We start from the raw sequence: 13,848 nt of genomic DNA, 5'->3' as shown, positions 1-13,848 counted from the left end.
TTGATATGTGTCCACATAGCCGCTCAAACACCATTCATACTATAAGATTTTGGGGTCTTAGAATATCAGTTAACTAGGATAATTTTTGGGATCGTGATTGCAATCACTTTCCAAAATCTATGATTTCGACCCTTATGTCTGGGTATCACAAAATCTGATTTGGGATAATCCAAGAAATGAAATTTAGAAATCAGGTCTCTTCCAAATTCGAAACACAGAAAAATATATCTTGTTGTTTTGTGTTCTTTGGAGATACAAAGAACCAAAAGTATGATTTTTGAGAGTAAGTTTGTAACCCATTTTCTGGAATATGTAATATGTTCTTATACAAGAGGAAAAAGTCGTTGGTGGTAGTTACATGCAATTATGGCGCTATAACCCATTTTCTGGAACATGCAATATGTTCTTATATAAGAGGAAAAAGTAGTTGGTGGTAGTTACATGCAATTTTGGCGCCAAACAAAGTGGTTAGATATATGGTTATAAGACATAACTAATTCTGACATCACAGTGATGTCACAGCGTAACCACCGCCAGGGGCTCTTCCCCTTGGACCCCGATAAGGGCGCTGCCCCTAGAGCCCACCAAGGGGTTGCAGCCCCTTAGAACCCTGCACCTAGGGGCGCTGCCCCCGAACCCTCATATTCCCGAGTTCACATTTATCACACCGAATGTGTACCCCGCACGTCCAAGCTCGGTTAGTAAATGAAACTCGGTCTATCTCATTATTAATAATAGTTACACCAAAATATATTGATAACACTAAAATCATCAACACATACCGCTATCAAGTAAATCATCACTAAATACACACATCTACATCATCAATTAATCACCAAGGATGCCAATTTTTCATCAGATGCTGTAATGATCTCATACCAAATCATCAAATGCCACCAAATGATTCTTCCTACTTGATCCCTCCCTTAGCTTGTAAATGAGAATCTACTATAGAGAATCTAGCTTGTCAATAAGTGACATCTTCAAATAAGATTCTTTGAGCTTATACCAAATACCCACGGCATTGGTTACTTTACAAATTTTGCCAATCACATTCTCTGTCACGGCTAATTGTAGATGTTTAAATGCCAGTATCTCATCTCCAATTTCCATCGACCAAAAATAACCACCCATATTCATTTTTTTCATAATGAATAGTGGAGCCCAAAATATCATAAGAGCCATTAACATATGATGATGATAATCAATAGCCAAAATATTACTCTTAGACAAGTCAACCATTTTATTATTAAACACTTGGCATGCATCACAAAAGAAAAAAAAAAAAAAAAAAAAAAAAAAAAAAAAAAAAAAAAGAGTAACAAAAGCCCCAAATTCACTCAAACGAAAAACTAGAAGCTCTGATATCACTTGTTAAGGATCCTGAATCCAAATGATTAGTGAAGTTAATCCAAACAAATCCCACATAGATATTAAAGTTAGATTTATACTCTAACATGACATATTCAAACTTTTGATATCATTGTTTTAAAATTTGCTACAAGTCACATACTAACTTCTCAATTTTACATATTTTTGCTTCTTTTCCTCGGCCAATTTAGCCATTAGGGTGTTATATGTAGATTTATACTTCGAAATCTTCGTTTAGAGGGTTCGGTTTCCATATCTATATGATATATTTCTAGATTATTAGATGTTGCAATCACATATCATTCTTACAAATATTGTTCTCAAATAAAAAACATATGAATCAAATTATGTAATGCGCCTTCTTTCGATCTCAAATATGATGGACTTGGCATGATGTGGTTAGAATAACTAGAAACTTTTACCATTGTTACAATTTTTTTCGAGTCTAAGAAAGAAATGTGGTGTATAATACAAAATTCTAAAAGGATGATTGTTCGATTTGTTTATATGCCCACACACTATATGTTTGAAATCGTTAAGTTCACAGGAGTCTCTTGAATTTATATTTGTAAGACAGAGCGACAATGTTCTTGTTGATGGGGTGAAGCCAAGTGACACAAAATGGTATGTTTCGAAATTTGGTGAAAAGTTTGGCAAAGATGACAAGGCTCTAATTTCATACTTATTTTAAGATACTTTTAATAATAATGCAAGTTGTGTTTGAAAATTAATCACAAACTTAAATTTGATTTTAGAATAAATATTTCTCTCGCAAAAGTTATGTTTTATTATAATTTTTGAATTTGGTGGTAAAACGTGACTTCAAATTTATTGAACCCGTTTAAAGAAATTTAGACGTTTGTCTTTATTTTATTTACAGAAGTGGTAGTTAAAGCCAAAGTATTCTTCTATAGATTTTGTAAAATAAACGGTCATGAAATAATGGAATTTTATACCAAAAAAAAAAGAAACTAATAAATTATATTGCTAGATAAGATTAGGATATTATTAAAATATTATTTCGATGGAATTTTATATGCAAACACTAATAATTTATGTGGCACACTTGTTATTTCTTTTATAGAGACATGACTGTCAACATCTACCTACCATCTAGTATTTTATTTTAATGGGATTCTTAGGTCTGTTGTTGTTGTGTATAATTATATTAAGTATTAAACGAACATTTATAATGTCAAATAAGTTAACATAATATCAAAGTACCTACAAACTGAATAAAATAGTTAAAGATGTAATGGATAAATCAATATAATATTTTAGGATTTGCAAGTAAATTTATATGTCCTGCTATTTTAAATCCCACGCTTAACGTAAGCATTACTAAAACAATTGAGGGTAACATCCTAATTTTCTAGAGTTTGTACTGAGATATGTCTTGAGTTGGTAAATAATATTATTCACAACATTACATAGGTGTTGACATTTGTATTAGGAAAAGACAAATTTGTAAGTGTTTTAGATGAAAGGTAAGCTTGGTAAAGGTAGATACTAGATAGGTCATGGGTGCATTGGCGTGTCCATGGATATCCTACACACAATTTGAAAAGTAAACTTGCTCATGGTAGGCCTATGCAGATTGATAGTTTACTTTGTGTGTCCATACCACGGATTATACAATCGAACTGAAGAATTAAATATAAATGGCTACAATTACAAACATGGGGGCTTAGAGGGGGCCAAAGTGGACTGCTGCACAAGGCCCAATTTTTTTCATTATATATTTTTATTTAAAAATACAAAATTATAATAAAGATAAGGTCTTTTTTTCTTGTTCGTCTTGGGCCTTTAAGAATATTTTATTTTTCAGGACCGGCCCTGATTACAAACAATTACTTATACTTACAAAAGTCATTAAAAACTGTTTCAATGTTTTCATAATATTGAAAAGGATGTTATAAAGGTTATTGTGAATGGTATTCAATTTGTTTTTTAGCTTATCTTTTAATTGCACTCAGTAAACCAATAAACAAATTTTTAGGTTCTCATTAAACCATTTGGATGGTTTCAACCGGATATATTGATATAGAATCCTACGTGACATCCATTGTGGCGTCCAATGTAACATAATTTGTTCATATACGTGTATACTATATGGTGCCAATATGACATCCACCGTGACATCAAATACGGCAAAATTATCTGGTTGTAATCGACTCCAGTGGTTTTATGAGAAGCAAAAGAAAGTATATTAACTCACTGAATACAATTAGAAAAATTCTAACCCAGAGAGCAACAATGAAATATGTCCAAACCCATAAGAATTATATGGGTTTGGAAGATGGTTTTTAACTCATTTACTAGTTGACTATCCATAGTTTCATACCCATTGACCCTTTTATTAAAAGGGTTAAATATATCATTTTCAGTTCATAACTTGTATAAAGTTCCAAATTATATATTTATATTTTATACTGTTTATCATTTATTTTTAATTTCAATCGAAATTTCAAAAGACAAATGCAATAGGCCAAACTATGTTTACCTAAGGCTCGAGGAAACATCCAGACTTCCGGTTTTTTATATTTGGTAAACAGTTTTGATCAAGATTGATTCGTCCAAACTCGTTCCACCGTCAAGTCTATTCACAACAATCGAACAGAACTTAAAAGTTGAATAGCTAAACCCCTAAAAATGTTTGAGACAACCAGATGAAAAAATTTTGTATTTTTTTTTTTTTTTTGCTTGAATGATTCTAGAATGTTGATATTGTTCCTAAATTATTTTAAAAAGAATTTTGTAATTAGTGTCTTCTTTTTTCTTATGCTAAATTTGAAATTTTTTTGTTTGGATGACCCTAAAATCCCAATTTGAATTGTCTGACATTTTAAAAATATAAAGAGAAAACAGCAGAGGAATAATAAATTAATATATATATATATATATATATATATATATATATATATATATATATATATATATATATATATATATATATATATATATATATATATATATATATATATATATATAATTTAGGAATATCATGTAGTAAATGCAATAAAAAGAAAATAAGCATTACACAGAAATGAATGTGATCTCTAGTTATCGTGTGATAGAATGATGAAGCAAAGGGAAACACAAACTATACCTCTATACAACTAACTCCACCAACCAAAAATCTCAATGCATGCTCTCGAATGTCTGTCTAAGGTAGGTGTAGCTACACTCGGATGACAAATATTTAATTAAATAAAACCTAAAATAAACTACACATATCATCACCCGAAGGAAGGAGGACGCTACACAATCAAACAGACTATGCACTTACCTGTCTTGTATAATATTAATATATATGTTATGTATATATATGCCTTTTTTTCACAAAGAATTACACATCATCTACCATTATATGCTTTCTTCCATTCTCTTCCTCTGCCTTTTCATGTCACATGCCCCACTCACAAACCTTATAATGACTTACTTCCATTCTTTTAGTTGTAAATTCTAACCGGTTTCTCAAATGTGTGTCGGTTCTGCAAAAAAAAAAAACATTTCATTCAAAATTTTACATCTTCTGTTTCCTCACATGGTTTTTATATTATTATCATTAGATTATGTAAATACATATATATGATGTAGTAGTACAAGTACCTGATTGGCAGCATATGACCTCTTGGGTGAATTGTCAGAGTGTTCTAATCCCAAATATTGTTCCCAAGCACCATAAACATCTCTTCTCTGAAACCATATATTATATATATCTATCAACTTTATCAACACAATACATACATACAAACACTAAATATATTTTTCTCAAGAGGGAAAAGTTTATGTACCTGAAAACGACTTGAGACAATATCAGAATCCTGAAGGTATGTGGGACGCCCCAAAGACAGAAATGCAAACTTCCACTGATACATATAACATTACAAAGTATGAGGTTAAGGTTAAAAATCAAAATCAGCATATGATTTTTTTTTAATACTAATATATAATAATATACCTTGGAAAACTCCTCATCGGGAACCTGTAACTTCTTTTGTATCCGTAGTTTAACTTCAGCTAATGTCTCACCTTCACGAATCACCAGGAAGAAGGGTTCCCCAAAGTTCTGGACCTGCTGTAGAGATATTAATGAAATCTTTAGTATTTAACTATTCAGTATTATCAAATCAAGAAAATGTGAAAACCCTGACCTGGTTTTGAGCTGTGTCTTTCATGAAGTGATAAACATGGATCAGACGATCCTGTGGGCCCAGCTCCTTTTCTTCTTCTGGAACCTGCAGTAACAAACCACCTCAACAAAATGAATAAATAAATAAATATTTGAAATCACATAAACCAAACATGAGTAGTATATCATACCTCCTCAGCACGTAAAGTCCAGTATTGATCGTTAATGTTCTCGATTTTTTCATTCAGAGGGAATATCTGCATAAATGGAAACATGTTATTGTGTTTTTAATGATTTGGCTGCATACAACCAAAATGAACTTGGAAAAATGACATGCCTTGTAGATTTTGTGGTAGAAAACCTCAAGTAATCGAAGCTCTGCATCAGGATTAGACAGCTCAACCTGTTTCCAAAACACTCAACAGTTAGCCAGCCATATACGACTTTTAAAAAGTTTAGATTATAGTATGAAGTATGAACAATAGATAGATACCTTTGTCTTAAGGTCATTGATTACATCCCCTACTGTGCTTTGCTTTGGCAATCTAATAGTATGTATTACCACCTAACAATTTATTTATAAATAAACAAATCAGAAAAGGGAGAAATTTCTAAAAAGAGATGGATGTCATGTAACTCAGCACTTACTTCATCTTTTGTAGCATGATGAAAGGCAACTTTCAGAGTTTTCAGACCTTGTAATTCTGGCAGAGGGATATCCAATACTTCATAATACAAAATGTCTGAAGTCTGCAACAACAACAAAAATATATGTTTCAGTTAATTTATCTATTAGAAAATTAAGAGGTCAAAACAATGAAAAAGCAACCTGATTGTAGTGGGCCAGCATGTCTGAGAGATGTTCAACTCCACGATATTTGATTGGCTGAGGTTTAGGTTGCTGAGAGTAGCAGTTGTGAGATGTGAGCCTGATTTTAGATGGATCATCTAAGTTTAGATGCCCAGCAAGTCTTTCAACCACATCATCATAATTGTTAAGTTTTGACCTGAATTGAAACAACAAAGAAAATCAAGTCAACCATGTCAATAAAAACAATAATCAGGTTCTTCATGAATTCAATCACCATAACATCAACTCACAATTCTAGAGAAAACTCATCATCCTTGGGCTTCTCCAGTGAACGAAAGCGTACAACCTATGCAGTATCCAGTATTAGATAATGCAACAAAATAAAAATCCAAAAAAAAAAATCATGTCAATATCATGGATAATGGTGTACCTGACGATTGTGAACATACTCAAGAAAAGATGGAACATCAGGATAACGATATGTTTCTGTAATTGGTTCATCCTTAAGAGGCTTCTGAAAGCACACGATGTCCCCATCTTCAAGCTGTAAAGCAATCACATAATGGTGATTAAAGAAAGGAAGAAAGAAAGTGCAATGATGATATCAGAAAGATTGAAATTGAAAAACAGATACCTGACTACCCCGAAAAGTTAGCTTCTTGTCAATATGTTCACACATAACATTGGGTTCAAACTTGATTTCCTGGATGTAATGAAGAATATGAAGGCAACAACTTAAATGATTCAAAAGAGTGTAACATTTTTATATATAAGAAACAAACCTCGAATAGTTCAATTTCTTCATCAGGTGCAAATCCAGCCAGTTCATTGAGCTTTGCTAGTATTTCTATTGGCTTTCCTGTGCCTTTCACAAATAGCCTCCCAACATACCTGGTATGTAAAAGAGCTTCAGATTAATGTGTGTGTGTGTGTGTGTGTGAGAGAGAGAGAGAGAGAGAGAGAGAGAGAGAATGGATACCGAAGTTCCTCCTTAAAGGGATCATAAAGTTTGAAGAAAAGTAGAATCTCCTCTTTAGTCTTCTCAGGTGGAGAAATTGGGCGTAAATCCTACAATGAAAAAAAAAAAAAAGATTTTGAGATTTTGAATTCAATAACATGTTATGCATCAACTTCGGCCACATATGTTAGATAAGGGCAATATGGGAAAATCATTAACTAAAGATAATCTTATTAGTGCAGGGGCATTTTAGGCATTTTATATTAGTGAATTTGTTATGACAGATAGTATAAGAAGAGGGTAGTGGGCAGGGAGTGAGGTATCTATCTTTTGTGTGAAATTTGGAATTTATTCCTTGGGAGATTGGCTATCTCAAATCAGCTAAACTATCATTGTTCTTGTAATCTTTTGGGTATATTTGAGGTTATCAATCAATATTTGAAGTTGTTGTTACTTTTTGTGTTATTGAATCTGTTGTTATAACTCAGTTCATAACATAACATCCACCAACAGTTGAAAAAAAAAAAAAAAAACAAGTTGTCAACATGTATACCTGTCCAACTTCTACTTCCAAGAACAACTTAAGCTCAGCATTGTTAGCCTTATTTGACACCTCTCTCAAATGTCCAACCTAAAATAACACAATAAACTTCTCATGTCAAACACCATCAATACTAATACTATTAAGCATGTGCACAATGATTAACAACTACATACAGACTGAGCTTCTTCTTGAGGTGTCAATGGACGATTTGGCCTGTAAGTGTGATTTTGGCGTTTTGCCCATAGCCAGAAACGTTGGTATTGCACTGGTATACCCAATTCCTTAGCCACATCTTCCTGAAAATGAAATCCAACAGAATAAGTGATAAGAGCTATTGCATCTGTTATGAATATAAACAAAATAACTAGATATCTTACCTTGAAAAGGGCAAAAGATATTTGTTTTTGAATGCGGAAGCTGTGAACTTTGTCATGATCCACCAAATCAAAATATATATCTTTCCCTATCTGTCGACGAAGGTCGTCATCTCGAGCAACCTTTATAATCGTATATAAATGTGCCTCTGCTTTCTCCTTTCTTTTTTGATCTTTTTCTTCTTGTTCTTTCTTCAATCTTATCTGAAGAGGATGATGAGAGAATGTTTATTATTGAAATTTTGGTACAGGAACAAAAAGAATTCATATCAACAGTTTAATATATTACTCGTAGGTGCTCTGCTATATCCTTCTCATCCACGTTACAGATTATTTTCTCCTTATCACTTTCACGTATATACACAAGCATATATGCATTTGAATACTTTGTAAATTTAAATGGAGAGTTATTGAACCCGGGATTCGCTTGAGGTAACTGTCACACAAAAATATAATCAGAAGTTAAGTTAATAAAAACAGGATAGCAACTTTTATATAAATCATAACAAGTTATCTATCGGATCACCTCCTCCTCTCCCCCATATTGCTCATCTAATGCCCTCTTCATGTCTTCTTTGGTTACACGTTCGTCATCGAATTTAAACCTATAGTCAAATTAACTTCAGTAATGCCATGAATGGATATGGAAAAGAAATACAAGTACACAAATAAAAAGTAAAGGGGTTAGAGTTCAGACCATTGATCAGAAAGGGTTGGTCGGATGTAGGCATAATAATGTCCACCATGTACCCCACCACTGTGAACCAATACACTGCAATAAGATAATGTTGGAGGGTCAGACCAAAAATCATTCAATAAAATATGGAAACTAAGCATGAGAGAATAATGACATGGGAGTATTTTGTTTCTATTAACATATGGAAATGTGCAAATAGATAGTAGTACCTGTGAAGAGTGTAAAGGTTGCGCACACTTCTGTCTGCCTCGGGTGATAAATATTTACCATCTTCTCTATCAAGGTCAAGTTGCAAGGGGAATTCATAGCGATCATTTATCTGGATGGAAAAATATTTTTACTTAGAAAATCCTAAATGAGATGATTGTTTAGCAATTGACCTTCTTGTCACAGACAGAGCTTCTTGAAGTTTACAAAGCTCTCTGGAAAACACCGGAGTAATCAGAAATGCTCGAAAAGACTCTGGACAAATCTAGGATGCACTAGAATACTCTGGAAGATTATAGAACATCCTGGAAGATATTAGAAGATTTTAGAATGTCTTGGAAGAATCTCGATGGTTTTGGAACAAACTGAAAAACCTAGGAAGGTTAAGAACATAGTGGAAGACCCTAGAAGAGTATGGAGCATTCTAGAGTATTTTGGAAGACCCAAAAACACCCTAGATTGAATCTAGGACGTCAACGAATGGTCTTGAATGGTACGGATCCTTGTACATAGATATAGAGGATGTAAGAATATTCTAAAATAGTCATGTATAATATGGAGGTCTAGAAATGAAATGACCTGAGAAGAAATGTAAGTCATTTATTTTTGGAGGTCTAGAAACTTCCTGAGAAGAAGTGTAAGTTACCAATATTAAGTAAGGGAGCTCACTCCAGACCATTAAGAGACCGCACAAAGTAGCTTTGTAAACTATCAAGTTCTTTGTAGTAATAGAAGCCTTCTTTGTTACAATGCAAGGGAGACGCCACACATTGAAGCGCCTAAATCGTTGAAGTCTGGAGGTAAACACGGACCTAGAGAACATGACTAATCTTTTGGACCCTGGAATGTAACTTCAGCGCTACTAAAGTTAAGGATGACAAGTTGAAGGTAGATACGCTCGTCCTATATTTATGCGAGAACGCAGTTCTATGGTAGAGACATAGAGATAGGCTTGTACACCATAGACACTTGGGAAGAATTCAAGATGCAACTTAATAGAAAATTATAATCACATAATGTTAAAAACATAGTGATGAAGAAACTTTGTGAGCTGAAGCATACAGAATCCATCCGGGACTACGTTGTTGAGTTTATGGTAAATGATAGATTGTTAATCGAAGATAGTTGTAAGATATATTTTTAATAACTAATGAATGTATTGAATTGATTCAATTATAGTTTAATGGGTGAGGTGAAAGAAACTTAAGTTGAGAAACTAACCTTCACCATCGTGTCCCGCATAAAATCATATTCGAAACGTTTCAACTGGAGTTGAAGAACAGGGGGAAAATCAATGAATAATACGCCCTTCTTTGCATCCTGTAAAGATCATATTCATAGCATTGCATGTGAAAACCAAGATAATAGTATACATCAAACTTAATTCAAACAAACAAAATGTCACCTAAAAACATAAAATGTTTAACTTAGAATTTTTACAAATAAAATTACATTTGAATAAGTTAAGTTAATACACCAACCTGTAACCCATGTTGTTCGGCATGATATCTGTTGTCACCTTCAAGCCTTTCTACTTCCACATACTTGTCAAAAGAGGCATAGACATCACGACAACCTTTAACATCAAGCTGAAGATCTACATAACATATAGATTAGCAAGAAATTATGTCTATATGAAAATTATCATCGTAAGTAAGATTTTTACCATAATACGACTCTTTTCTTGTTGATTTGTAGTCAACATTTATGCATTCAATATAGTTCATATTATGTCCTTCAAATAACTGTTGAATTGTACCCTCCACAACAGTTCCCTGTGTCAATAAAAAGTGTGCATAAGTAAGGGTATTATTGATGATCAATGTTTTAAAACTCAAATTGACCTGGCCGGTTAACGTGACCGGGTGAAGAGAGCGGGTCAATCATGAACATTTTTGCCTATTTCTAACTCGGATTGAACCAGGTTTCTTAAAAACCCGGTTAACTGGTGATTCGAAATTGCTAAAAACCCGAGTTAAACCGGTTTTGCCCACCCCATTTGAAAATTTAAAAAAAAAATGTATTTGTATTGAAGTAAAAATCCAATATGTCTGACCTCGAAAGTCAAATTTATCCTCTTAGGTGAACTTCATGAACAAAATGGTTCGGACTTAATTGTGATTCATTAGGTGCATAGTTAAGTTGTAAAGTGCAAGTGAGAAGAATAGGCCAAGAAAAATAGGGTTCTGTGGTTGATAGATTAATAGTATTTAATGCTGTGAAAGTCAACTACCGACTACTGCTTAATTATGCATTGTTGATCACCTGTTAGGAGAAATAACTTATATTTAATTATATATGGCGTTCAAAACCGGGTTGAACTGGTCACCACACCGGGTCAACAAAAAAACCGGGTTTTAATACATTGTTGACAAGTAACAATATTCAACTTTGATAATACCTTCATTTTGTCTTCAAGCTTCTCACAGAGAACTCGATTGAGTTCTTGAACATCGTGTTGCATAAAAGAGTCGTATGTATCCCATCCAAAAGACTTTGTCAATTCTTTTGTGGCGACACTTGTGTCACTGTATTGAAGCTTATAAAATAAACTTTGCAAAGCCAGAGGAATGCTCCCTGATGGCATATCATTTTCAGTTGTTGGCATATGATACACAGCCTGATTATCAAAAAGCAAATGTAAGTGTTTTCTTTCAAGTGATATCAGTGTGCATTATGTGTAGTAGTAAGATCACCAACCTTCCTGAAATATGGGATATGATATAATGTCTGTAACAAGGAGTTCATATAGCAAGTAGCACCTTGATTCTTAAGGCCAACATAACCTGTTTCCTTCTTTGAATCATGTGACCAGTAATCAACAACTTTCCGGACTGCCACATCAGCTTCAACTATACATTTGTCATTGAGAAGATAGCCTCTAGTGGGGTCATATAGCTCACTTAGAGGCATAAATGAAGTGAAACCCCAATCACTTTCTCTTGAATTGAACTGGTGTTGTGTATCTGCCGAATGGGAAGATGCCCAAATATCACAAACCATATTATATTATTATGCATAAAAGATGACATCATTCACGTCTTTATTTTACTAACATAAGGGCATCCAGTCTCGAAGTGTTTTGTCTATGAAAGTATGCTTCATATAGAAAAATCCAATAAAAGTTTACCTTTTCTAACCGATAACTTATTATGAACTTGATTAACCACAGCTAAGCTGAATTGAGCATATCTACTCCAACCATATGGCAATGTTGAGGAATCGGCAACATCAAGGTACATTGAAAGATGGTCAACATTGTTTCCTTTTGGAAATATGAGCACTCGCCTGCCCAAGCAAAACACAATGTGAACAGAGTCTTATAAACCAATCACCACATGGCTTTACATTAACAATGCAACAAATTGACAACAAATAGCTAAGATGAAGGCTACAGTTCAACATACCATTTATAACCTCCGACAAAGAAAACATCAGAGTACAACTTTTTGTTACTCAGCCTCGAAAAATTTTCTATAGTCCATGTGAATCGTGCTGATGGTGGATCATCAACAGTTGGTGCATCGACAGCATTGCCAGCTTCTGCTGGTGCAACTGAAAAAATAGGAATAACTCGCATTAATAAAGTTTGAAAAGCAGAATTGCAATTCATTATATCAAATTCTATGTATTAACAAGGGCATTGCAAACAGAAACTCTGGAAAAAAAAAAGGTAACGAATTGGATTGTGTAGTACCTTCCATTGGTTGAGGCCCTTCTGTGGCAGCGAAATCAGAATGTGGTACTAGCATCTCGTCCTCCTCTGCCTGCGTTATTAAATTCAATAATAAACGAATTGGATCTGGCATCAATTATTAAAAAGTTCCGGATCAATCAGAATTCAAAACCCTAGAAATTAAGAATTTCCCCAAACCGTAACAAAGAAAACAAGAGATTCAAGCCACTTAACATCATGCTTAACATATTTTAGAAAGATCGCTTATGAGATCACAACTCGATAATCCAATTAAGTGAGTATAACAAAGCAAGCGAAACTTGAAACAGTAGATATAGATACAGATACAAACGTATATGTGTGTTGCGCGTGCATATGTGCCAGTAAGTGAGAAAGAAGCGGGTTATGTGTGTGCGTGTATATATGTTTGTAGAATGATTGTTATTACATCCATGGGAGGAGGAGTCATCAGTGTCATCGGCGGAGATTGGTGGTCGAAATTGGTGAACGAATCGGCGGTGAGAGGTGGAGGAAATTTTGAGGGGGTCTGTAGAAAACGTGGGCCGAAATAAAATAAATAAATAAATAAATGGGGATGGGGTCTTGGCTGGGTTTAGATTTTAGAAACAAGGGAGAGGGTAGTCTCGGGATCCATGAGGTACACAGGCTATTAAAAAAAGTGTGAATTTCATCGTTTATTTAAAAAAAATACTACTTACAAAGGTAATATATATATATATATATATATATATATATATATATATATATATATATATATATATATATACAAGCTTAGGTACCCAAACCCACCATAATACGTCATTTTGTTTGGTATATTCATTATAATGTTCTTTAACGTCAATTCCTAACTTGACTTATAATCAAGATTTTCGATATTTCACTATTATCTTACTCCTACATCACATCTTTTTACCGAACACCTACTATGTTACATATATTATAGTTGAAAATGAAAAATATGTAAGAGTGAGATAAATGTGAAATTTATACAAATCTTGGAAGTAAATAAAGTTATAAGTTGAATTATAAGAACATTGGACAATTATAATGTATA

General features: G+C 33.4%; 1 protein-coding gene across 1 annotated transcript; it reads right to left on the bottom strand.

The window, feature by feature from the left end:
- Positions 1-4,385: 4,385 nt before the first annotated feature.
- LOC111916313 (ubiquitin C-terminal hydrolase 13) lies at positions 4,386-13,379 on the bottom strand. Its single transcript, XM_023911953.2, has 31 exons — positions 13,222-13,379; positions 12,795-12,864; positions 12,505-12,652; positions 12,228-12,385; positions 11,798-12,063; positions 11,499-11,717; positions 10,764-10,872; positions 10,579-10,694; positions 10,319-10,417; positions 9,100-9,209; positions 8,891-8,965; positions 8,720-8,798; positions 8,483-8,629; positions 8,197-8,397; positions 7,993-8,115; positions 7,829-7,906; positions 7,297-7,385; positions 7,100-7,208; positions 6,952-7,020; positions 6,748-6,861; positions 6,608-6,663; positions 6,336-6,513; positions 6,155-6,256; positions 6,000-6,071; positions 5,844-5,909; positions 5,698-5,763; positions 5,529-5,612; positions 5,336-5,452; positions 5,169-5,243; positions 4,984-5,070; positions 4,386-4,865 (listed from the first exon to the last, which is right to left on the bottom strand). The coding sequence occupies exons 1-31, from the start codon at positions 13,249-13,251 to the stop codon at positions 4,824-4,826; spliced, it is 3,354 nt and encodes a 1,117-aa protein (XP_023767721.1). The 5' UTR covers positions 13,252-13,379; the 3' UTR covers positions 4,386-4,823.
- Positions 13,380-13,848: the final 469 nt, after the last annotated feature.

This window comes from Lactuca sativa, chromosome 2 (genome assembly GCF_002870075.4).
Source record: "Lactuca sativa cultivar Salinas chromosome 2, Lsat_Salinas_v11, whole genome shotgun sequence".
Lineage (NCBI taxonomy): Eukaryota > Viridiplantae > Streptophyta > Magnoliopsida > Asterales > Asteraceae > Lactuca > Lactuca sativa.
This window is presented reverse-complemented; position numbering and strand designations above follow the sequence as displayed.

What these genes read in the sequence shown, in the direction of transcription:
- LOC111916313 (XM_023911953.2), bottom strand. Translation starts at nt 13,251, where the DNA reads ATGACACTGATGACTCCTCCTCCCATGGAT. An exon ending in TATCTTTTGCCCTTTTCAAG is followed by an intron (nt 8,116 to 8,196) that starts GTAAGATATCTA and finishes TTTCATTTTCAG; the next exon opens with GAAGATGTGGCTAAGGAATT. An exon ending in TCAATGACCTTAAGACAAAG is followed by an intron (nt 5,910 to 5,999) that starts GTATCTATCTAT and finishes TTTTGGAAACAG; the next exon opens with GTTGAGCTGTCTAATCCTGA.